The sequence below is a fragment of the Coregonus lavaretus genome (genome assembly GCF_964263955.1).
Source record: "Coregonus lavaretus genome assembly, chromosome: 17".
Taxonomy (NCBI): Eukaryota; Metazoa; Chordata; class Actinopteri; order Salmoniformes; family Salmonidae; genus Coregonus; species Coregonus lavaretus.
Genome location: NC_140004.1, coordinates 15052454 through 15078840, shown reverse-complemented (window position 1 = coordinate 15078840; position 26387 = coordinate 15052454). Strand labels below are relative to the sequence as shown.

At 45.9% G+C, this 26387-nt stretch overlaps 1 protein-coding gene across 1 annotated transcript in view; it reads left to right on the top strand.

The window, feature by feature from the left end:
- Positions 1 to 26387, top strand: part of cacna1ba (calcium channel, voltage-dependent, N type, alpha 1B subunit, a) — a gene marked incomplete at its 3' end in the record, with an annotated part of 138523 nt that overhangs the window by 36567 nt on the left and 75569 nt on the right. The window contains exon 7 of the mRNA XM_084180933.1: positions 17448 to 17551. Coding sequence (XP_084037059.1) covers positions 17448 to 17551 — 104 coding nt within the window. The remainder of the gene's footprint in view (positions 1 to 17447; positions 17552 to 26387) is intronic.

Sequence of the window (26387 nt, the reverse complement as noted above, 5' to 3'; positions counted from 1 at the left end):
GTGCCTTTTGTGCCGGTGAACCTCATAGCCTATTTAGAAACAGAGAAAAACCTATTGCATTCCCTCCATTTCATTTAATTGGATTAAAAACCAAGCATAGCCTACCCTCCTCTCAATGAAGGCTGGTTAAGCAGCTTCACATAGGTGCGTCTATTGATCCTGGCCATGCATTAGCCGAGTAGCCTATCCATAAATGGGTTTTAAATGTTCTGCTGAGTCTGCCTTTAAATATTTTGGAGGTTTTTGGCCTCATGCTTTTTTATGATTCACAATTCACATACCGGCATACTTCATTTCACGTGGTCCTCTGTAGCTCAGCTGGTAGAGCACGGCGCTTGTATCGCCAAGGTAGTGGGTTCGATCCCCGGGACCACCCATACACAAACATTTATGCACGCATGACTGTAAGTCGCTTTGGATAAAAAGCGTCTGCTAAATGGCATATTATTATTATTATTACTTGTTCAAGTAGGCTATACATCACCATTTTCAAAGAGCGCCCCTCATCTGATACCAAAGATGCGCTTCTACAAACTATTCAGTCATCCTATAATGCCATATCAACAGCGGATTGACACTACATGACCAAAAGTATGTGGACACCTGCATGTCGAACATCTCATTCCAAAGTCATGGGCATTAATATGGAGTTGGTCCCCCCTTTGCTGCTCTAACAGCCTCCACTCTTCTGGGAAGGCTTTCCACTAGATGTTGGAACTTTGCTGCGGGGATTTGCTTCCATTCAGCCACAAGAGCATTAGTGAGGACGGGCACTGATGTTAGGCGATTAAGCCTGGCTTGCAGTCGGTATTCCAATTCATCCCATTGGTGTTCAATGGGGTTGAGGTCAGGGCTCTGTGCAGGCCAGTCAAGTTCTTCCACACCGATCTCGAAAAACCATTTCTGTATGGACCTCGCTTTGTGCACGGGGGCATTGTCATGCTGAAACAGAAAAGGGCCTTCCCCAAACTGTTGCCACAGAGTTGAAAGCACAGAATCGTCTAAAATGTCATTGTATGCTGTAGCGTTAAGATTTCCCTTCACTGGAACTAAGGGGCCTAGCGCTAACCATGAAAAACAGCCCCAGACCATTATTCCTCCTCCAACAAACTTGACAGTTGACGCTATGCATTGGGGCAGGTAACGTTCTCCTAGAATCCTCCAAACCCAGATTTGTCTGTCAGACTGCCAGGTGGTGAAGCGTGATTCATCACTCCAGAGAACGCGTTTTCACTGCTCCAGAGTCCAATGGCGGCGAGCTTTACACCACTCCGGCCGATGCTTGGCATTGTGCATGGTGATATTAGGCTTGTCTGCGGCCGCTCGGCCATGGAAACCCATTTCACAAAGCTCCCGACTAACAGTTATTGTGCTGACGTTGCTTCCAGAGGCAGTTTGGAACTTGGTAGTGAGTGTTGCAACCGAGGACAGATGATTTTTATGTGCTACGCACTTCAGCACTCGGCGGTCCTGTTCTGTGAGCTTGTGTGGCCTACCACTTCAAGGCTGAGCCATTGTTGCTCCTAGACGTTTCCACTTCACAATAACAGCACTTACAGTTGAACGGAGCAGCTCTAGCAGGCCAGACATTTGACGAACTGACTAGTTGGAAAGGTGGCATCCTATGACGGTGCCACGTTGAAAGTCACTGAGCTCTTCAGTATGGTAATTCTACTGCCAATGTTTGTCGATGAAGATTGCATGGCTGTGTGCTCGATTTTATACACCTGTCAGCAACGGGTGTGGCTGAAATAGCCAAAACCACTAATTTGAAGTGGTGTCCACATACTGTTGTATATATAGTGTATCTTGCTTACTGAGAATGTGTCTCGCAGGCAAATATAAAATTGTCTTGACAGGAGCCTAGTATTTTGTATAGATGTGTGAATGTTATACGTAAAGACATTTAGTCCTACGTGTGCACACATTGCCTCATGCTCATGGAAAATAAACTGATCGCTTGTTTTTTGTTTTGATTACAAACCAAACTTATAAGAATGATTGACCATTCTTTGGCTTTGTGAGAACGTCCATGGCTCACATGCAATGCAATTTAGGAGCCGTCTGCTATATCTGTAGAAGTGCGAATGAGATCTGTAAGGAGGTTCCTTGATGTTTATAAAATATTACATTTGGGAGCAGTATAACGGTGAGTGGACATCCCCCATTTCTCTTTACATTGGATCTTTGTCCCGCTCCGGTGAAAAGTTTGGATGAGCCTAAAACCCTCCATAGTCTACATTGCTTTAATATTAAATGCCCACGGGAGCAATTACGGTACATGTAGCTACAGTTGAAGTTGGAAGTTTACATACACTTAGGTTGGAGTCATTAAAACTCGTTTTTCAACCACTCCACACATTTCTTGTTAACAAACTATAGTTTTGGCAAGTCGGTTAGGACATCTACTTTGTGCATGACACAAGTAATTTTTCCAACAATTGTTTACAGACAGATTATTTCACTTATAATTCACTGTATCACAATTCTAGTGGGTCAGAAGTTTACATACACTAAGTTGACTGTGCCTTTAAACAGTTTGGAAAATTCCTGAAAATGATGTCATGGCTTTAGAAGCTTCTGATAGGCTAATTGACATAATTTGAGTAAATTGGAGGTGTACCTGTGGATGTATTTCAAGACCTACCTTGTATCTATATCCACAGTAAAACAAGTCCTATATCGACATAACCTGAAAAGCCGCTCAGCAAGGAAGAAGCCACTGCTCCAAAACCGCCATAAAAAAGCCAGACTACGGTTTGCAACTGCACATGGGGACAAAGATCGTACTTTTTTGGAGAAATGTCCTCTGGTCTGATGAAACAAAAATAGAACTGTTTGGCCATAATGACCATCGTTATGTTTGGAGGAAAAAGGGGGTAGCTTGCAAGCTGAAGAGCACCATCCCAACTGTGAAGCATGGGGGTGGCAGCATCATGCTGTGGGGGTGCTTTGCTGCAGGAGGGACTGGTGCACTTCACAAAATAGATGGCATCATGAGGAAGGAAAATTATGTGGATATATTGAAGCAACATCTCAAGACATCAGTCAGGAAGTTAAAGGCTTGGTCGCAAATGGGTCTTCCAAATGGACAATGACCCCAAGCATACTTCCAAAGTTGTTCCAAAATGGCTTAAGGACAACAAAGTCAAGGTATTGGAGTGGCCATCACAAAGCCCTGACCTCAATCCTATAGAAAATGTGTGGGCAGAACTGAAAAAGCGTGTGCGAGCAAGGAGGCCTACAAACCTGAGTCAGTTACACCAGCTCTGTCAGGAGGAATGGGCCAAAATTCACTCAACTTATTGTGGAAGGCTACCCGAAACGTTTGACCCAAATTAAACAATTTAAAGGCAACGCTAACAAATACTAATTGAGTGTATGTAAACTTCTGACCCACTGGGAATGTGATGAATGAAATAAAAGCTGAAATAAATAATTCTCTACTATTATTCTCACATTTCATATTCTTAAAATAAAGTGGTGATCCTAACTGACCTAAGACAGGGAATTTTTACTTGGATTAAATGTCAGGAATTGTGAAAAACTGAGTTTAAATGTATTTGGCTAAGGTGTATATAAACTTCCGACTTCAACTGTATATTTAGACATTTTTGATTAGAATTTGATTAGAATTATATTCACTGTCTTTTTAGGCCTTATCAATAGTGAATAGTGCTTAATTCTATAGCTACAGGACTCCTGATATCTCCAGGAGTGATAAGTATAATTGTTATCTTTATCTGTAGCTAGGGCCATCTACTTTAAGTGCTGGTGTGTGAACTGCTGACTGCTATTAACTTGCAAATAATTGTTGACACATCAACCATTATTAAGGGGTAGGGCAGTTTGTGACTGTTGTTGTTTTGGTAATCAGTGGCTGTATTGGAGGGGGAGTGGTTTCTCCTCTCCTAGGCAATCAGCAATTAGTATTAGTACATCAGTCTTCCCTGTTTTCAGCAGCGGTCTCATCGCAAAACTAACACGGTTCTGCGGAGTTGTTCGAGAAAGGAAAGAGAGTAAGTCTCTGCACCACTCTCTCACTTCAGTATCTCTTAACTTGTTATTTTCAGATGATCTCATTTTGCTCTTTTGTAGCTTTGGCAACTATGTGTGTGTTTTCTATCCCAGTTCGCTCCTCTCCCTGTAGGCTTTACAGATGCTCCTGACCCCTTGGTTGCACCCTTCTAATTTAGTGTACCCTGCACGCACAACCCATGTGGAATTCCTGATCTCTGGCAGTGTTTGGAATTGCTGCTCTGCGGTCAAGAACACCAATTTCATCTCAGCTTATACTGCCCTTCAGTCGCTTGACTTTTTGGTCCTGACGGAGACATGGATCAACCCAGAGAACACTGCTACTCCAACTGCTCTCTCTTCATTTGACTATGTTTTCTCTCATAGTCCGAGAGCATCTGGTCATCGTATTGGTGGCACAGGGCTTCTCATTTCTCCTAACTGAAGATTTTCTATTTTCTCCCTCTCTCACCTGTCCATCTCCTCATTTGAATTCCATGATGTCACTGTCACTTGTCCACACAAGCTTAACACTGTTGTCATCTATTGCCCACCAGGTGCCCTTAGAGAGTTCCTCAATGAGCTTGACACCTTGATAAGCTCATTTCCTGACGATGGCTCACCACTCATGGTACTTGGCGACTTCAACCGCCCAACGTCTGCCTTCTATTCATTTAACTCTCTCTTTCCCCTCCTTGCATCTTTTGACCTCACCCTGTTCCCAGTCCCCACTCACAAGGCAGGCAATACTCTTGACCTCATCTTTACTAGAGGCTGCTCGCCTACTAATCTCAAGTCTCTGATCACTACTTTGCTTCCTTTTCTGACTCCCTTTCCTCCAACCCTAGCCACTCAGCCCTTACCCAGATGGTCATGCGCCGTCACAATCTTCACTCTCTCTCTCCTACTACTCTCTCCTCTTCTATCCTATCATCTCTCCCTTCTGCTAAATCCTTCTCCCTCCTGTCTCCTGATTCTGCCTCTTCAACCCAACTCTCCTCCCTTTCTGCATCCTATGACTCGCACTGTACCCTTTCCTCTCGGCCGGCTCGGCTCAGCCTTCCCCTCCTGCTCCGTGGCTGAGTGACTCATTGCAAGCTTACAGAACAGGGCTGCAGGCAGCTGAGCGAAAATTGAGGAAAACGAAACTTCCGGAGGACCTATCATCCTTCCACCCTCCTCTCTACCTTCTCTTCCTATCCGCTGCTAAAGCCACTTTCTATCACTCTACATTTCTAGCTTCTGCATACTAACCCTAGAAAACTCTTCCACCTTCTCCTCCCTCCTCAATTCTCCACCCCCTCCCTTCTCCCTCTCTGAGGACGACTTTGTCAACCACTTTGAAAAGAAGGTTGACGACACCCGCTCCTCATTCACTTAGCCTATTGAGTCCACTGGTCCCTCTCACACAGAACTACCGTACGCCTTGACCTCTTTCTCCCCTCTCTCTCCAGCTTTGTAATTAAGGGGGTATTGTGCGTAGATTGATAAGGGAAAAAAACAATTTAATCCATTTTAGAATAAGGCTGTAACGTAACAAAATGTGGAAAAAGTCAAGGGGTCTGAATACTTTCTGAATGCACTGTATATATTTCCATATTGAAGCCATGCAATTACTTAGAACAATGTGGACCACAAACATGTTCAACATATTTAGCAAAGATGGGATAGGCCTACATTTTGTTATTTCGTTTCTGTAGGCTATTTAACAAACTAGGCTATAACGGACTAACATTGGAATTGGAGTTGATGACATAAAAGACTGTAAATACACAACTTGAAGCAAACACATATTTAGCCATGGGGCATGTTCTGATTGGCCATTGAGGGGTCAAGCCTCGACACACCTACAACTTATTTATTCATCAAAACCCAGCCCTTTCGCGCCAACGGCAGCTTTTGCACTCATCATTCCTGCTGAGAAAATAGCACAAATATTTCTGACACATCCCCGGACCTATAGTGCTAGGTGACCACTGTATTAGAGTGTGCAGCTTTTCTTTTTTTTTGAAAATCTAGGGACTATATTTAATCAAACCTAATGCAATGGTAAATCTTAGTGCTGGCGGTAGATCGACCGGTTGATCTTCAAGGCATTCCTAGTCGATCACCAAACATTTCTGTAGAAACGCCAACAATAAAGGCTTGCGCACATATTTTATTTTTTTGTCTTGCGCTGTTGGCGGTAGGTGCACTTGATTCAGAAGCCCTGTGTCAGGTGCCGGGTAGGCAAAGTGTTCCCATTTTGAACCATTTAATTTGTCTGAAGGGACAAACGAGGAGAACTGTGGCTAAATTAAGTGCGCCTACCGCGCTGGCCAATCAGATGGCTCAAATAACCGTGCCTACAGCATCCATGACCCCACAGCAAAGTGTGATACTAACCTACGTGAGATTTCATTAAAAAAGCAGGAATGGATATAGAATTATCATAAATATTTATGATCATTTTATATCCATTCATGCTTTGTAATGAAATCTAGCATACACAAATCTAACATATTTACAATAGATAGAAACATCACAAATAGCCTAAGAAGCCTACACAAGACTACTAAACTGACACTCAAGTACCTTCTTCGTGTTCCTTTCTCTCCCTACTAAGCCCATCAATCATTTACATTTACGTAATTTAGCAGACGCTCTTATCCAGAGCGACTTACAAATTGGTGCATTCACCTTATAGCCAGTGGGATAACCACTTTACAAAGTTTTTTTTATTTTGGGGGGTGGGGTGGGGTAAGGGGGGGGGGGGGGGGTAGAAGGATTACTTTATCCTATCCCAGGTATTCCTTAAAGGTGGGGTTTTAAATGTCTCCGGAAGGTGGTGAGTGACTCTGCTGTCCTGGCGTCGTGAGGGAGCTTGTTCCACCATTGGGGTGCCAGAGCAGCGAACAGTTTTGACTGGGCTGAGCGGGAACTGTGCTTCCGCAGAGGTAGGGGAGCCAGCAGGCCAGAGGTGGATGAACGCAATGCCCTCGTTTGGGTGTAGGGACTGATCAGAGCCTGAAGGTACGGAGGTGCCGTTCCCCTCACAGCTCCGTAGGCAAGCACCATGGTCTTGTAGCAGATGCGAGCTTCAACTGGAAGCCAGTGGAGTGTGCAGAGGAGCGGGGTGACGTGAGAGAACTTGGGAAGGTTGAACACCAGACGGGCTGCGGCATTCTGGATGAGTTGTAGGGGTTTAATGGCACAGGCAGGGAGCCCAGCCAACAGCGAGTTGCAGTAATCCAGACGGGAGATGACAAGTGCCTGGATTAGGACCTGTGCCGCTTCCTGTGTAAGGCAGGGTCGTACTCTCCGAATGTTGTAGAGCATGAACCTACAGGATCGGGTCACCGCCTTGATGTTAGCGGAGAACGACAGGGTGTTGTCCAGGATCACGGCAAGGCTCTTCGCACTCTGGGAGGAGGACACAACGGAGTTGTCAACCGTGATGGCGAGATCATGTAACGGGCAGTCCTTCCCAGGGAGGAAGAGCAGCTCCGTCTTGCCAAGGTTCAGCTTGAGGTGGTGATCCGTCATCCATACTGATATGTCTGCCAGACATGTAGAGATGCGATTCGCCACCTGGTTATCAGAAGGGGGAAAGGAGAAGATTAGTTGTGTGTCATCTGCGTAGCAATGATAGGAGAGGCCATGTGAGGATATGACAGAGCCAAGTGACTTGGTGTATAGCGAGAATAGGAGAGGGCCTAGAACTGAGCCCTGGGGGACACCAGTGGTGAGAGCACGTGGTGCGGAGACAGCTTCTCGCCACACCACTTGGTAGGAGCGACCGGTCAGGTAGGACGCAATCCAAGAGTGAGCCGCGCCGGAGATGCCCAGCTCGGAGAGGGTGGAGAGGAGGATTTGATGGTTCACAGTATCAAAGGCAGCAGACAGGTCTAGAAGGACAAGAGCAGAGGAGAGCGAGTTAGCTTTAGCAGTGCGGAGAGCCTCCGTGACACAGAGAAGAGCAGTCTCAGTTGAATGACCAGTCTTGAAACCTGACTGGTTTGGATCAAGAAGGTAATTCTGAGAGAGATAGCAAGAGAGTTGGCTAAAGACGGCATGCTCAAGAGTTTTGGAGAGAAAAGAAAGAAGGGATACTGGTCTGTAGTTGTTGACATCAGAGGGATCGAGTGTTGGTTTTTTGAGAAGGGGTGCAACTCTCGCTCTCTTGAAGACGGAAGGGACATAGCCAGCGGTCAAGGATGAGTTGATCAGCGAGGTGAGGTAAGGGAGAAGGTCACCGGAGATGGTCTGGAGAAGAGAGGAGGGGATAGGGTCAAGCGGGCAGGTTGTTGGGTGGCCGGCCGTCACAAGTCACAAGATTTCATCTGGAGAGAGAGGGGAGAAAGAAGTCAAAGCATAGGGTAGGGCAGTGTGAGCAGGACCAGCAGTGTCATTTAACTTAACGAACGAGGATCGGATGTCGTCAACCTTCTTTTCAAAATGGTTGACAAAGTCATCCACAGAGAGAGAGGAGGGGGGGAGGGGGAGGAGGATTCAGCAGGGAGGAGAAGGTGGCAAAGCGCTTCCTAGGGTTAGAGGCAGATGCTTGGAATTTAGAGTGGTAGAAAGTGGCCTTAGCAGCAGAAACAGATGAAGAAAATGTAGAGAGGAGGGAGTGAAAAGATGCCAGGTCCGCAGGGAGTCTAGTTTTCCTCCATTTCCGCTTGGCTGCCCGGAGCCCTGTTCTGTGAGCTCGCAATGAGTCATCAAGCCACAGAGCTGGAGGGGAGGACCAAGCCGGCCGGGAGGATAGGGGACATAGAGAGTCAAAAGATGCAGAAATGGAGGAGAGGAGGGTTGAGGAGGCAGAATCAGGAGATTGGAGGGAGAAGGATTGAACAGAGGGAAGAGATGATAGGATGTAAGAGGAGAGAGTAGCGGGAGAGAGAGAGCGAAGGTTGCGACGGCGCATTACCATCTGAGTAGGGGCAGAGTGAGTAGTGTTGGAGGAGAGCGAGAGAGAAAAGGATACAAAGTAGTGGTCGGAGACATGGAGGGGAGTTGCAGTGAGATTAGTAGAAGAACAGCATCTAGTAAAGATGAGGTCAAGCGTATTGCCTGCCTTGTGAGTAGGGGGGGGCGGTGAGAGGGTGAGGTCAAAAGAGGAGAGGAGTGGAAAGAAGGAGGCAGAGAGAAATGAGTCAAAGGTAGACGTAGGGAGGTTGAAGTCCCCCAGAACTGTGAGGGGTGAGCCATCCTCAGGAAAGGAACTTATCAAGGCAATCGTCTGCTCTCCTGGTGAGAAATATCCTTCTCTGTGGGCTTATGAGCAGAAAAGAATGAGCAGTTTTCTATGTAGTAAAGAGTATTAAAAGGTCCCTAATGCAATAGCAGTAGCACAGTGCTGTTTTTGCCATATCAAAGGGCAGTGCAGCAGAGAGAGAGAGAGAGTCCTTGCTGTGGTTACAGGCCTGGCTCTCTCAGATAAACACAATTGTTTTCCTCTGTGTACAGTACCTCCAGCCTGATGTAATGTGATACCATGCTATTGCCTGCTCCCTTCTCCCTAATGTGGAGACTAGGCTGATGTGAATGCTAGCTCTAAAAAAATCAAGGGTGACAAGGCACTGTTTTAGAGTAGCTTTTCTCTGCCAAGCCTCATTGAGGCATATTGAGGCTTGGAGGACAAAATACATGCTCAACTTGTGAAAAACGGGTCTAAAATGTATTTCATCCATTGTATATTTCCCTGATTTCCCTTCTGTGAGGTCCAGTGCAGTCTAGTCCAGTCTAGTCCAGATAGAGAAAGGTCAGGTAGCGGCTTGGACCGGGAGAGAGGGCCCTAGCCCAGCACAGCACTGGGCTCCATGGGACTCAGATACACCTGTAAAAAGAGGGCACTCTTCCAGTTCCTCTGATGGAATCCTGGCAATGGATAACACCGTGTTTACAACGCAGGCAGAGGGAGGGAGGAGTGGAGGCAGAGGGGACGAGGCTGCATGATAGATGCAATCCATCTAGATATGTCTGTCACCAGATGTGTACTCTCTCAATCCCCGTTGCCAAGTTTTCACAAGAAATGCCAATTCTTTCAACAATTTCAGTTGTCCTGTTTACCCTCATTGATAAGAACAGATCAGATTTTCCTGATGTTTGCCCAGTTTTTAAGTCATTCAATGTATTTGCTGCCACGCTCTGAATGACCACTGTCCTCAATGCTGTGATGGGTTTGCTGTTAAAACCACGTTAACTCCCCTCGATTGATGGCTGCTATTGGGGGTGAAGGTTTTAGGTGATGCTCATGGGTTTATGGGTTTCCTGTTGCCTCTATTCTCTCTCTTCGTTAAGCCAAAGTCAAAATCTCTGTTTATCTGTCACCAGCTGATGTTGTGACACATGTATTTAGCCTCTGTCATGGGGGGGGAGAACATTTCAAGGAATGGTCTAATTAGTAGCCTAGACTCTACTATTATGTGATTATTTAGGAACTTTATGTGTGTACCTTTAGTTAGCTGGACATATGGACCTGTTGGGAGGGTGTTGGTTGTAAACTGTTGAGTCTGTGTAAATAGAAGGCCAGTCAGTATTCTGTGCAGTTGTGTCACCCAGCCTGCTGCTCCTTGCTTTGCTAGTCGGATTGCTGTATTGATTAATCACTCGTTAAATGATTAAAAATAGCCCCTCAGGGAGCAGAGATGAATGATGACTCCATGCAACGGAGAGAGCCCCGCCTGTCTGGGTGGGTTAGCTAGCTACTGCACTGGAGCAGCAGTGAAAAAATAATTTGTATAAGAAAGGAGTAGTCTCTTCCTGACTCTTTCATAGACTGCAAGCGATGATAGGAAAAAAGAGGCTTGGCTATATTTTTGCATCCATGGTGCTGAAATCTAAAATGACCTCATGCAACAGAGAGGGTGTGTTAGTTAGCTCATTGGTGCAACAGCAGCCAGTAACAAAAGACAGAGTGAGACAGACGACAGGATTAGGAGAGACATGGCTTAATGTGTCTCTGTCCATGGTACTGAAATGTAAAAGTCAAAATGTTTACATCAATGCACGTATACAATGAAAATGATCTTTCCTCTGTATGGGCTCTTGGAGTCCTTCCTGAATTCTGGGACAGGCCGTTCCTTGCCTGTAGCCTATACAGTGAGGGAAAAAGTATTTGATCCCCTGCTGATTTTGTACGTTTGCCCACTGACAAAGAAATGATCAGTCTATAATTTTAATGGTAGGTTTATTTGAACAGTGAGAGACAGAATAACAACAAAAAAATCTAGAAAAATGCATGTCAAAAATGTTATAAATTGATTTGCATTTAACATTACATTACATTAAAATTTTGGTCATTTAGCAGACACTCTTATCCAGAGCGACTTACAAATTGGTGCATTCACCTTATGATAGCCAGTGGGACAACCACTTTACAATATATATATACGGGCTGCAGCGTTCTGGATGAGTTGTAGGGGTTTAATGGCACAGGCAGGGAGCCCAGCCAACAGCAAGTTGCAGTAATCCAGACGGGAGATGACAAGTGCCTGGATTAGGACCTGTGCCGCTTCCTGTGTAAGGTAGGGTCGTACTCTGCGAATGTTGTAGAGCATGAACCTACAGATTCTCGCCACGCCACCTGGTAGGATCGACCTGCGAGGTAGGACGCAATCCAAGAGTGAGCCGCGCCGGAGATGCTCAACTCGGAGAGGGTGGAGAGGAGGATCTAATGGTTCACAGTATCAAAGGCAGCAGATAGGTCTAGAAGGATGAGAGCAGAGGAGAGAGAGTTAGCTTTAGCAGTGCGGAGAGCCTCCGTGACACAGAGAAGAGCAGTCTCAGTTGAATGACCAGTCTTGAAACCTGACTGGTTTGGATCAAGAAGGTAATTCTGAGAGAGATAGCAAGAGAGTTGGCTAAAGACAGCACGCTCAAGAGTTTTGGAGAGAAAAGAAAGAAGGGATACTGGTCTGTAGTTGTTGACATTGGAGGGATCGAGTGTAGGTTTTTTGAGAAGGGGTTCAACTCTCGCTCTCTTGAAGACGGAAGGGACGTAGCCAGTGGTCAAGGATGAGTTGATGAGTGAGGTAAGGGAGAAGGTCTCCGGAAATGGTCTGGAGAAGAGAGGAGGGGATAGGGTCAAGCGGGCAGGTTGTTGGGCGGCCGGCCGTCACAAGTCGCAAGATTTCATCTGGAGAGAGAGGGGAGAAAGAAGTCAAAGCATAGGGTAGGGCAGTATGAGCATGACCAGTGGTGTCATTTGACTTAATAAATGAGGATCGGATGTCGTCAACCTTCTTTTCAAAATGGTTGACGAAGTCATCCACAGAGAGGGAGGAGGGAGGGGGAGGAGGAGGAGGATTCAGCAGGGAGGAGAAGGTGGCAAAGAGCTTCCTAGGGTTAGAGGCAGAGGCTTGAAATTTAGAGTGGTAGAAAGTGGCTTTAGCAGCAGAAACAGAGGAAGGAAATGTAGAGAGGAGGGAGTGAAAAGATGGAGAGGAGGGTTGAGGAGGCAGAATCAGGAGATTAGAGGGAGAAGGCTTGAGCAGAGGGACGAGATGATAGGATGGAAGAGGAGAGAGTAGCGGGAGAGAGAGAGCGAAGGTCGCGACGGCGCATTACCATCTGAGTTTTTTACATTTACATTTTACATTTTAGTAATTTAGCAGACGCTCTTATCCAGAACGACTTATAGTTAGTGAGTGCATATATATATATATATATATATATATATATATATATATATATATATATTTTTTTTTTACATACTGGCCAAGCAAGGCACAAAGGGGACATAGAGAATCGTTAAATGGACAGAAAACAAGGCAAGAAAAGAATGAAGGTTGAGTAGGGGCAGAGTGAGTAGTGTTGGAGGAGAGCGAGAGAGAAAAGGATACAAAGTAGTGGTCGGAGACTTGGAGGGGAGTTGCAGTGAGATTAGTAGAAGAACAACATCTAGAAAAGATGAGGTCAAGCGTATTGCCTGCCTTGTGAGTATGGGGAGACGGTGAGAGGGTGAGGTCAAAAGAGGAGAGGAGTGGAAAGAAGGAGGCAGAGAGAAATTAGTCAAAGGTAGACGTAGGGAGGTTAAAGTCACACAGAACTGTGAGGGGTGAGCCATCCTCAGGAAAGGAACTTATCAAGGTGTCAAGCTCATTGATGAACTCTCCAAGGGAACCTGGAGGGCGATACATGATAAGGATGTTAAGCTTGAATGGGCTAGTGACTGTGACAGCATGGAATTCAAATGAGGAGATAGACAGATGGGTCAGGGGAGAAAGAGAGAATGTCCACTTGGGAGAGATGAGGATTCCTGTGCCACCGCCCCGCTGACCAGATGCTCTCGGGGTATGCGAGAACACATGGTCAGACGAGGAGAGAGCAGTAGGAGTAGCAGTGTTTTCTGTGGTAATCCATGTTTCCGTCAGCGCCAAGAAGTCGAGGGACTGGAGGGTAGCATAGGCTGAGATGAACTCTGCCTTGTTGGCCGCAGAACGGCAGTTCCAGAGGCTGCCGGAGACCTGGAACTCCACGTGGGTCGTGTGCGCAGGTTAGAGTGGCAGCAGCCACGCGGTGTGAGGCGTTTGTATGGCCTGTGCGGAGAGGAGAGAACCTTTTAATGAGGGAAATAAGTATTTGACCCCCTCTCAATCAGAAAGATTTCTGGCTCCCAGGTGTCTTTTATACAGGTAACGAGCTGAGATTAGGAGCACACTCTTAAAGGGAGTGCTCCTAATCTCAGTTTGTTACCTGTATTAAAGACACCTGTCCACAGAAGCAATCAATCAATTAGATTCCAAACTCCGACCATGGCCAAGACCAAAGAGCTCTCCAAGGATGTCAGCGACAAGATTGTAGACCTACACAAGGCTGGAATGGGCTACAAGACCTCGGCCTGGGGCTCCATGCAAGATCTCACCTCGTGGAGTTGCAAAGATCATGAGAACGGTGAGGAATCAGCTCAGAACTACACGGGAGGATCTTGTCAATAATCTCAAGGCAGCTGGGACCATAGTCACCAAGAAAACAATTGGTAACACACTACGCCGTGAAGGACTGAAATCCTGCAGCGCCCGCAAGGTCCCCCTGCTCAAGAAAGCACATATACAGGTCCATCTGAAGTTTACCAATGAACATCTGAATGATTCAGAGGAGAACTGGGTGAAAGTGTTGTGGTCAGATGAGACCAAAATCGAGCTCTTTGGCATCAACTCAACTCGCCGTGTTTGGAGGAGGAGGAATGCTGCCTATGACCCCAAGAACACCATCCCCACCGTTAAACATGGAGGTGGAAACATTATGCTTTGGGGGTGTTTTTCTGCTAAGGGGACAGGACAACTTCACTGAATCAAAGTGACGATGGACGGGGCCATGTACCGTCAAATCTTGGGTGAGAACCTCCTTCCCTCAGCCAGGGCATTGAAAATGGGTCGTGGATGGGTATTCCAGCATGACAACGACCCAAAACACACGGCCAAGGCAACAAAGGAGTGGCTCTAGAAGAAGCACATTAAGGTCCTGGAGTGGCCTAGCCAGTCTCCAGACCTTAATCCCATATAAAATCTGTGGAGGGAGCTGAAGGTTCGAGTTTCCAAACGTCAGCCTTGAAGCCTTAATGACTTGGAGAAGATCTGCAAAGAGGAGTGGGACAAAATCCCTCCTGAGATGTCTGCAAAGCTGGTGGCCAACTACAAGAAACGTCTGACCTCTGTGATTGCCAACAAGGATTTTGCCACAAAGTACTAAGTCATGTTTTGCAGAGGGGTCAAATACTTATTTCCCTCATTAAAATGCAAATCAATTTATGACATTTTTGACATGCATTTTTTGGGATTTTTGTTGTTGTTATTCTGTCTCTCACTGTTCAAATAAACCTACCATTAAAATTATAGACTGATCATGTCTTTGTCAGTGGGCAAACTGACAAAATCAGCAGGGGATCAAATACTTTTTTCCCTCACTGTATTAGAGAGAGACACACACACTACTCCGGCTGTATGAAATTGTATTCCCATTCTGTCCTCTGCTGCTCTGCTGCTCTCTCCCTGGGGGGCCTGATGAAAAAGAATGGAATTGAGAGGAGTAGAGGCGAGCGTTAGCTGCAGGAGACCAGGGGATAATGGGAAACGAATGCTCCTCTCCTCCAGCCTGCCTGCAGACCCCGGCACTGCTCTCTCCAACATAATCCTGTTATCCTGAACACAAGGAGAACTTTGGGTCAATATGCCTCCACTCCCCTCTGTCCATGAGCCAGAACCCACACTCTAATTTAACAGCCCAAATGTACTGCTGCTACCACATCGATAATGGTATATAGATGATAGATATCATCTGAAGTGTGGTTCGATGCAGTCTTTCTTGTGGTTGGATTCCTATGTTATATAATATGACAGTAGTTTGTAAAATGGCTGCCTGTCTGGTGTGTTACAGTACAGTAGCAGGCTGTGTACATGGCTGGCTGCTCCTTCCCAGACTCCTTATCAGGCGTACTCAGCATGTTATCCTCTCGTCAGGCATGTCCACATTAACCCAGCACAAATTGTCGCTGTGTTCATTCAGTCAGTGGCAGTGCATTGGGGTAGTTGGAAATAGTTATCCTAATCTGGAGAGGTTTGATTTGATTGGGAATAAGTGAAAAGCCTTTATATACCCATAGAAAGGATTCTCTCTTTGTAGTATAGTGTCTTTCCTGCCTGTTTTGCACCTGTCAATGTAATCCACAGTGAAGCATGCTTGTCATACATGCCTGTGATGGAGTTCTGCATGTGTAAGCATCTCACAGGCAATCCTTCAATGCCTTTAAACAGGAAGATAAAGTATGTCCGTGTATGATCAGGGGAGTGTATACTGTATATCCTGTCTCTGGGTAGATATCAATAGGATCTGAATAAGGATCTGTATATTACATGACTTCTGGAGAAATGACTAACCTTACTGCACCTCTTCATTTGTAAAAGCTGCTAAGTAGGCTGCTGATAATTTGATCAGAGCGGCAGCATTATGTTATTTAGATCTTAATGACTAAACATCCATGCAGTGCCTTTTAGCAGAAAAACCCCACCAACACAGATTATTATTTTCTGTTTATGTCTCAGCTAATTTTCAGCGATGGAATTGCCCTCAGCAGTAGACTTCTTCACAGAGAAAATAATAATAGTTTTTACTGTGCCGGAAACATAAATATATTTTAATGCTGAGAAAAGGTTGAATAATTGATGAGGAGCCTCCACTAAGGCTCTCTGCTTTTCTCACAGGGGTCATGAAAACAATATGGGTCCTAGATCTCTTATGAGGAGAAATGACAGAATAAGCGTTGTTGCAGTGGGGGTTTGGATGTCACTATGACATACAGATCCAATTCACCACAGGAGGCCTCAGACAACGGCGATGACTTCAGCTCCTGCTGCCTCAGTCCCCAACCCCTCTCTCCCTCCCTCCCCTATATTCCCTTCTCCCTCCCTTAATTCAAGCAGAAAACGATCTCTACACACCAGAAATGTTCTAATATCTTGCCTCAGTCCCAAGGACGTTTACAGCTTGCAACTCTCTAACATGTAGTGTGTATGCTAGCCATACTGTGGAGCATAATGTCTCCCTCAACTTAACCCTTACGTCTACGTTTACAACATGTTTATCACGTTGTAGCATAAGTATATAAAAGCAATAAAAGCGTTGAATGAAATGTATTTGCATTTCATAGTATATACAGTAAGTTTGGATACCTGAGGTTGCTACTAATGTGCATCCCTTGCCAAAATATTGCCTTGCAGAATAGATACATACATGCATAGCTAAACATTCAGGGTTGAAGGGCGTGGTGGTTTATCCAGTCGATCAGATGCTTTAGAGACAGCTGGGGGTGGGATGAGGGGGAAGGGGGGATGTGTGCAACACCAATTTGTATGTTTTCGCCTGCTGATTCAGCAGCCCCAGGTCCCTCTCGCAATTATAGACGATATACATTGGGCTGTGCTGAAATGGCCTAGGTGAAGATCTGGCCCATCTGTAAAGTTACATGCTTCATAAATGCCAGTGCTTCTCTCTGTTACTCTTAACATCACTGCCATGAATTTCCATCCTGATAGAGTGGGGTCTCGGATAGGGGAAGAGGTGGAGAGAGAGGGGGGGGTCGGGGGTTGTGGTCGCTGGGGATGTGATGAAGTAAGCTGGAGAGACAGAGAGAGCAAGAGGGAGAGAGAGGAGGGTGGGCTATCAGCTCTGACAACGTGAAGGATGAGCCATAGATCTGAATATCACAGGAAAGTCATTCATTTGTATCAGCCCTCCAGTTAAAATCCACTTGGAGGAGTTTTTGTCATTACATCATCATATTGATAGCAATAGCAATAAAACAAGATCTTGGAATTTTTGTAGCACACCAAAAGAAAACGTTTTTGTTTATTGCTAACATTTTTCTTCCCCAAACACAATGTCCGATAAGCACCGTCTTCAATGTAAATAAGTATCAACCCTCCTTCTCTCTCTGTGTGCTTCTGCAGGCCAACGATGCCTCAGGCAACACCTGGAACTGGCTCTACTTCATCCCCCTCATCATCATCGGATCCTTCTTCATGCTCAACCTGGTCCTGGGAGTCCTGTCTGGGTAAGAGTCAACATCACACATGTCCATGACCCAATGACACTATTTCTGTCTGTGGGAAAGGTGTTGTTAACAGCCCACTATTATGAAACACACAGTACAGCGCTCTTTACAAGTCATTTCACTTTCCTGCTGGCTCTGTTTAATTTAAAGCTTCTGTCTGACTACATCGGTGTTGCGTTAGCCTAACTGTGTTTATATTTTCAATGTTTTCTCTATTTTGAAGTTCTACTTACATATGCTTTTCCACCAAGTGTTTGCCTTGTGAGTGACCTGATCTGACCTGGACTGTTTTCACACAGACAGTACAGTACAGAACAGGACAGAGCTCATTAGTGCTAAGCTGTATTAGACTCCCTCATTAAGAGTCACTACACAGCATAGTAAAGCAGGTCAAAGCTGGAAGTAGAATGCCTGTAGTCCTGAATAGACAGGATCAGAAGTGTTGTCTGAATGTAGCACCCTGTTGAAATTACTATCAAGGGAAATGAGGCAAGGCTTTTTATTGTTTACAACATTTACTGTCCTTACACTACAGTACAGTAGATATCCCATATGTATCCCTATACCATTCATGTCGAGTGAATCCTGCCATCGAGTATAATGCCAATGCTGTGGAATTTGGAATGTAGATGTTTTTTTCCTGTTAATTGTTTTGAAGCCACGGGGCATGTTGACACACACACACACACACACACACACACACACACACACACACACACACACACAGTGGCAGAGCTTAATGGAAGGCCTGTGCTGTACTAGGCTGTGCTCTAGCTGCAATCGGGACATGAATTTATTACTTCTCGGAAAGCAAATCTAATTCTCACTTGCTGTTCCACCAAATGGCTTCAGCTGTCTCTGTGCTATCGATGTGGCATTATGCTCTTCTTACAGTCTGTCTTTTATTTCAACCTTCTGTTTTCTCTCAGATCTTATTTTCTCGTCCTTCTACATTTAGCCTTCATTGTTGTAGTGGGGGGGTTTATGTAGAAAACCTCACCCATATAGAATTACAGACAGTCAGGATGACTGTTGTTTTTAGGTGAAGCAGTTCATTTGTATGAAACATCCTGGTTCTCAGTTGCTCTAGTGTCTCTGCCCTTGATGATAAGTTAATCATTCTCCTCTCGTCTCGAAGTGTGAAATCCATTCATTTAGCCCCACTTTTATGCTCAAGGTGACACTCCCTCAAAGACATTTGACTTAGGAGAGTATTTGCATAATGCATAATCCTAACAAGTTGCATTGAGCTCCTTAATGTCATGAGAGACTGCTTCATTCTGTGACAGTTAATTGCGTATCCTTATGATGGCCACAGAAATTATAAATGATACACATATTTGAGAAATTACAAGCTGCAAAGTCTATGATTGTGGTTGTTGTTGTTGTGTCTGTTACCACCTGTTTTGGTCAAAGTATCCATCGTCTGCTTTGAGTACCTTGTACTGTATCGCTCTTTATCTGTTCTCTATGTGTTCCTTTATCCCCTTCAAACAGCTCAAAGCATTTTCTAGTCTCCTGTTATCCCTGGCCCAACCCTGGCCATGCTCTGGGCCTGCTCTGCTCTCTCTAGTCTCGCTAGACCCTGGGAGAATCTTAATTGCATACTCCTCGCGTCCCTCCCCACCTTCTCCTCCAATGGGTTTTAAGAAGATGGCGAGGAGAGAGGACGCAAGGAGTATGCAATTGAGATTCTCCCCCTGTCAGCTGTGTTTACTGTGGTCAGGAGGATGAAAGGTCCTGATACACTGTGACGGGGCTGTGTCACATTCTAAAGGGCACTGCCTGTCCTGGAGGGGGCCAGGGCTGCAGGCTGCAGCCACCCATAGGGTTTAGAGGCCACCGCTCCAGGGGCAGCGGTCAGAGGCAGCATGCGGGGGCAGCATGGCTCATATTTTATCCTATCACCACTCCTAATGTCCCCCGCCCTCCTGCCCTTCATCCTACCCTCCACCCCCCCCAGATCACCCCATCAGGTCACTCTGTGAGGGCTTTCAGTAGGCTAACGGAAGTGCCACAGACAGCCCAGCTTGAGGCACCACCCTGCCCTTTGATCTCTCCCTCTTCTCTCTCTCTCTCTCCCTTCCTTTTTTTCTCCTCCCTTCTTTCCTTTGTGTGGAGTAGAAGGTCAGTTCTTTCAGATCCTTCCCAGCATGGTCATATATATCTGTCAGTCAGTCAGTCAGTCAGGTGGAGGCCCATGCTGTGTCCTGTAGGTTCACCACTACTATCTGTACAGTAAATGAATAGACACATACTGTACCACTCAGTCTCAACCTTGATTTCTGACTCATGTTTAGGTCTTGTTGCTTATATTGTGTGGCATGTGTAGGCTACAGCGTTCACATTTGAATGGCTCAATTGAACATTTTCAAGCATAGTACCCCAGCTCTGAGCAGTGTGTGTGTGTGTATCAGGGTTTCCGTTAGCCGGTAATAGCCGGATTTTGGCCTATAAAAAAATTGAAAAGCCGATAAATAAAATTGGCACCAGAAGAAAAAATGCCCTTGCGAAATAATACTTTTTTTAGCCTATTCATTGATGGAAATACCAGCCGATGTAAACACATTTGACTGGTCATGCTTATCGGTCTATAGGGTAATTTGCATTATTTTGTGGAATTAAATTGGTGCATGTGTACAGTATATTCGTTATGTATCTTATCACACACGTACAGCATACATATACAGAGCCTTTGAGCGGAAAATCTGTCAGACAGCGCAAGAGCTGCTGCTACAGCATCTCAAACAGAAAATGCATAGGCAAAGGAAGGCAGGCTTCATCAGTGCATCACATACCACTTTGCAATGAGCTGGAGGCAGTATGCATTTTGAAAAAATACATGTATACTTCAAGTGGAACTGACAGCATTTTAGCGACATGAAATCTTATTAAAATCTGTTCATATACACCCCCAGGAAGAATATGACACTTTAAAAAAAACATCTGACAAGCGAGCACTTATATATGGCCATTTTCATGTTTTCATAAATTCTTAGAATGTTTGGGAATTATGTATACTAAGTCATTTGTGAAAATTCTATAGCAATATAGAATGGGAAAGCGGCCGTGCGTTTGGACAATTAATAGACACAGCAGTAAATAAAACCTAATAAAAACATCTGTCTCGTCCAGGACCAGAGTCTATGCAGACCGGTGCACCATAGCCAATCAGAGCTACAGTAGGCCTTTATGCAAATAAGCCATTTGCACACAGGCCTGCCATCATTCACTTTGAACTGGACTGTGTTTACAGGCAGTTGCAACAATGCAACTTTAGATCATTGGAACACATTCGCCAAAAGTCACAAAATACACCTGAATGGATTTCTGCAAATATGTCAATACCACTTTGGAGTCCTCTTACATTTGGGAAATGTACAGTCCTATTGATAAAATCTATACCTTAGTTATGCACATCCACAACAAAAATATCAAAAACTAATGTTAGCCAGAGAAAGATGAGCTAACATCTAACGAAGGAACATTAGATACACATCAGCTAGTTGGGGGAATTGTAGCCTACTTGTCTGTTTGCAGCTTGCCCGCCAACAATGCATGCTTGTCCCAACCAAGCACCCAAAGCTAACTGGCTAAAGTTGGCTAGATTGCTCTTGGGAGGTTTTCCACCCCCCGGCAGCCGCAGGTCTGCTAGTCTCTTGATTAAACTCCCCTGCAGGGTGGCTGAAGGAGTAGACATCAAAGGGATCAGTGGGTTGTGGAAGATGGGCTCCTCCCACACCCACGGCCCAGGCGCCACACCCCTCTCTCATGTGGGCCTCAGCAGCTGCCAGGACCTCAGTACAGAGACCCCTGCTGTGTTGAATCTCTCTGGCCGCATGAGAAAAAGCTGCCGATCCAGCCCCAAACCACCAGCCCTCTTCAACAGAGCACATGCTGGATCCCTTCAGCCCACCTACGTACGGTACAGTAGCCTCTGCGCCACTTTGAGACGGAATGCTGCCACCATGCGCTCCAGGTCCACCAGGCCTTGTCCCCCCTCCTGGACAGGCAGGTACAGCACCGCCACCCTCAGCCAGTGATGCCCCTACCAGGAAAAATCCATTACCTTGCCCTGCAGACCACCGGGGGGGTTGAGAACAGCCAATTTATGCCATAGGGAGGATGCCGCCAAGTTGTTGATGATCAGCACCCTCCCTCTATATGACACTTGGGAGAGGAGCCACTTCCACTTCGTCAGCCTCGACACCACCGCTTGTGACACTCCTTCCCAGTTCTTCCTAACCCACCCTTCTGAGCCCAGATACACCCCAAGCATCTTGAGCCCCTCACAGCCCCACTGCAACCCCCCTGGAAGCTGCATAGGTGCCCTGTCCTTCCATACCCCACATAAGAGCCTCACTCTTGCCCCAGTTTACCTTAGCCGAAGAGCCCCCTTGTACACCCTCAAACTATTCTCCAGGGCCCGTAGGTCCTGCTTATCCCTAACCAACACTGAGATGTCATCAGCGTATGCTTACACTGCTATGCCTGTCCCTAACCCTATGCCTGGTTCACACACTCCCTGTAGCCTCCTGCGTAGCATAACCAGAAAGGGCTCAATAACAAGAGTTTTATTTGGATTTCATGTATTGGACATACACAAAATAGTCCAAATTGGTGAAGTGAAATGAAAAAAATTACTTGTTTCAAAAAATGCTAAAAAATAAATAACGGAAAAGTAGTGTGTGCATATGTATTCACCTCCTTTGCTATGAAGCCCCTAAATAAGATCTGGTGCAACCAATTACCTTCAGAAGTCAAATAATTAGTTAAATAAAGTCCACCTGTGTGCAATCAGTGTCACATGATCTGTCACATGATCTCAGTATATATACACCTGTTCTGAAAGGCCCCAGAGTCTGCAACACCACTAAGCAAGGGGCACCACCAAGCAAGCGGCACCATGAAGACCAAGGAGCTCTCCAACAGGTCAGGGACAAAGTTGTGGTGAAGTACAGATCAGGGTTGGGTTATAAAAAAATATCAGAAACTTTGACCATCCCAGAGCACCATTAAATCCATTATAAAAAAATGGAAAGAATATGGCACCACAACAAACCTGCCAAGAGAGGGCCGCCCACCAAAACTCACGGACCAGGCAAGGAGGGCATTAAACAGAGAGACATCAAAGAGACCAAAGATAACACTGAAGGAGCTGCAAAGCTCCACAGCGGAGATTGGAGTATCTGTCCATAGGACCACTTTAAGCCATACACTCCACAGAGCTGGGCTATATGGAAGAGTGGCCAGAAAAAAGCCATTGCTTAAAGAAAAAAATAAGCAAACACGTTTGGTGTTCGCCAAAAGGCATGTGGGAGACTCCACAAACATATGGAAGAAGGTACTCTGGTCAGATGAGACTAAAATTGAGCTTTTTGGACATCAAGGAAAACGCTATGTCTGTCACAATCCCAACACCTCTCATCACCCCGAGAACACCATCCCCACAGTGAAGCATGGTGGTGGCAGCATCATGCTGTTGGGATGTTTTCCATCGGCAGGGACTGGGAAACTGGTCAGAATTGAAGGAATGATGGATGGCGCCAAATACAGGGAAATTCTTGAGGGAAACCTGTTTCAGTCTTCCAGAGATTTGAGACTGGGACGGAGGTTCACCTTCCAGCAGGACAATGACCCTAAGCATACTGCTAAAGCAACACTCAAGTGGTTCAAGGGGAAACATTTAAATGTCTTGGAATGGCCTAGTCAAAGCCCAGACCTCAATCCAATTGAGAATCTGTGGTATGACTTAAAGATTGGTATACACCAGCGGAACCCATCCAACTTGAAGGAGCTGGAGCAGTTTTGCCTTGAGGAATGGGCAAATATCCCAGTTGCTAGATATGCCAAGCTTATAGAGACATACCCCAAGAGACTTGCAGCTGTAATTCCTGCAAAAGGTGGCTCAACAAAGTATTGACTTTGGGGGGGTGAATAGCTACAGTGGGGAAAAAATGTATTTAGTCAGCCACCAATTGTGCAAGTTCTCCCACTTAAAAAGATGAGAGAGGCCTGTAATTTTCATCATAGGTACACGTCAACTATGACAGACAAATTGAGATTTTTTTTCTCCAGAAAATCACATTGTAGGATTTTTAATGAATTTATTTGCAAATTATGGTGGAAAATAAGTATTTGGTCACCTACAAACAAGCAAGATTTCTGGCTCTCACAGACCTGTAACTTCTTCTTTAAGAGGCTCCTCTGTCCTCCACTCGTTACCTGTATTAATGGCACCTATTTGAACTTGTTATCAGAATAAAAGACACCTGTCCACAACCTCAAACAGTCACACTCCAAACTCCACTATGGCCAATACCAAAGAGCTGTCAAAGGACACCAGAAACAAAATTGTAGACCTGCACCAGGCTGGGAAGACTGAATCTGCAATAGGTAAGCAGCTTGGTTTGAAGAAATCAACTGTGGGAGCAATTATTAGGAAATGGAAGACATACAAGACCACTGATAATCTCCCTCGATCTGGGGCTCCACGCAAGATCTCACCCCGTGGGGTCAAAATGATCACAAGAACGGTGAGTAAAAATCCCAGAACCACACGGGGGGACCTAGTGAATGACCTGCAGAGAGCTGGGACCAAAGTAACAAAGCCTACCATCAGTAACACACTACGCCGCCAGGGACTCAAATCCTGCAGTGTCAGACGTGTCCCCCTGCTTAAGCCAGTACATGTCCAGGCCCGTCTGAAGTTTGCTAGAGTGCATTTGGATGATCCAGAAGAGGATTGGGAGAATGTCATATGGTCAGATTAAACCAAAATATAACTTTTTGGTAAAAACTCAACTCGTCGTGTTTGGAGGACAAAGAATGCTGAGTTGCATCCAAAGAACACCATACCTACTGTGAAGCATGGGGGTGGAAACATCATGCTTTGGGGCTGTTTTTCTGCAAAGGGACCAGGACGACTGATCCGTATAAAGGAAAGAATGAATGGGGCCATGTATCGTGAGATTTTGAGTGAAAACCTCCTTCCATCAGCAAGGGCATTGAAGATGAAACATGGCTGGGTCTTTCAGCATGACAATGATCCCAAACACACCGCCCGGGCAACGAAGGAGTGGCTTCGTAAGAAGCATTTCAAGGTCCTGGAGTGGCCTAGCCAGTCTCCAGATCTAAACCCCATAGAAAATCTTTGGAGGGAGTTGAAAGTCTGTGTTGCCCAGCGACAGCCCCAAAACATCACTGCTCTAGAGGAGATCTGCATGGAGGAATGGGCCATAATACCAGCAACAGTGTGTGAAAACCTTGTGAAGACTTACAGAAAACGTTTGACCTGTGTCATTGCCAACAAAGGGTATATAACAAAGTATTGAGAAACTTTTGTTATTGACCAAATACTTATTTTCCACCATAATTTGCAAATAAATTCATAAAAAATCCTACAATGTGATTTTCAGGATTTTTTTTCTCATTTTGTCTGTCCTCGTTGACGTGTACCTATGATGAAAATTACAGGCCTCTCTCATCTTTTTAAGTGGGAGAACTTGCACAATTGGTGGCTGACTAAATACTTTTTTTCCCCACTGTATACACGCTCAAGTTTTCTGTTTTTTTGGTTTGTCTTTTTACACAGCGTTGTACGAGATCTTCCGTTTCTTGCCAATTTCTTGCATGGAATAGCCTTCATTTCTCAGAACAAGAATAGACTGACGAGTTTCAGAAGAAAGTTATTTGTTTCTGGCCATTTTGAGCCTGTAATCGAACCCACAATTGCTGATGCTCCAGATACTCAGCTAGTCTCAAGAAAGCCAGTTTTATTGCTGCTTTAATCAGCACAACAGTTTTTAGCTGTGCTAACATAATTGCAAAAGGGTTTTCTAATGATCAATTAGCCTTTTAAAATGATAAGCTTGGATTAGCAAACACAACGTGTGTCACGATCGTCTAGAACAGGAGACCAAGGCGCAGCGTTGCGAGTGAACATATTATATTTATTAAATGCTCACAACAACAAAAACAATAAACAACGAAAGCGTGACGTCCAGTGTACAACACGAACACACACGAACAAAATCCCACAACCCGAAAGGAAAACAGATAGATTAAATATGGCTCCCAATCAGAGACAAACAGCCGACAGCTGACACTCGTTTGCCTCTGATTGGGAGTCACACCGGCAAACATAGAAAATAAACCACCTAGAACACCCACCAGAGAAACCGAAAACATAGAATGAACACACCCTGGTTCAACATAATGAGTCCCCGAACCAGGGTGTGACAGTACCCCCCCCTAAAGGCGCGGACTGTGACCGCGCCTAAATACGAGCAAAACAGGGGAGGGCTGGGTGGGCATTCTTCCTCGGCGGCGGCTCCGGCTCCGGGCCTGATCCCCACTCCCTCTCCAACCCCCCAAAGTACCCCCGGTCCCGTCTAGCCCCGCTGGCCGGAGCCGGACTGACGACACGCGCCCCTGGCTTGGTGCGTGGAGCAGGAATGGACCGGAATGGGCTGGCGACGCACACCACGACTTGGTGCGGAGAGCAGGAACGAGCCGGACAGGGCTGACGAGACGCACCACAGACTTGGTGCGGGAAGCTTGGATGGGCCGGACTGGGCTGGCGACGCGCACCACAGACTCGGTGCGGAGAGCAGGAACGGACCGTGCCGGACTGACGACGCACCCCACTGGCTTGGTGTGGACAGCAGGAACGGGCCGATCCGGGCGGCCGAAACGCACCACAGACTTGGTGCGGGGAGCTTGGATGGGCCGGACTGGGCTGGCGACGCGCACCACAGACTTGGTGCGGAGAGCAGGAACGGGCCGGACCGGGCTGGCGACGCGCACCACCGGCACGATGCGAGGAACAGGACCA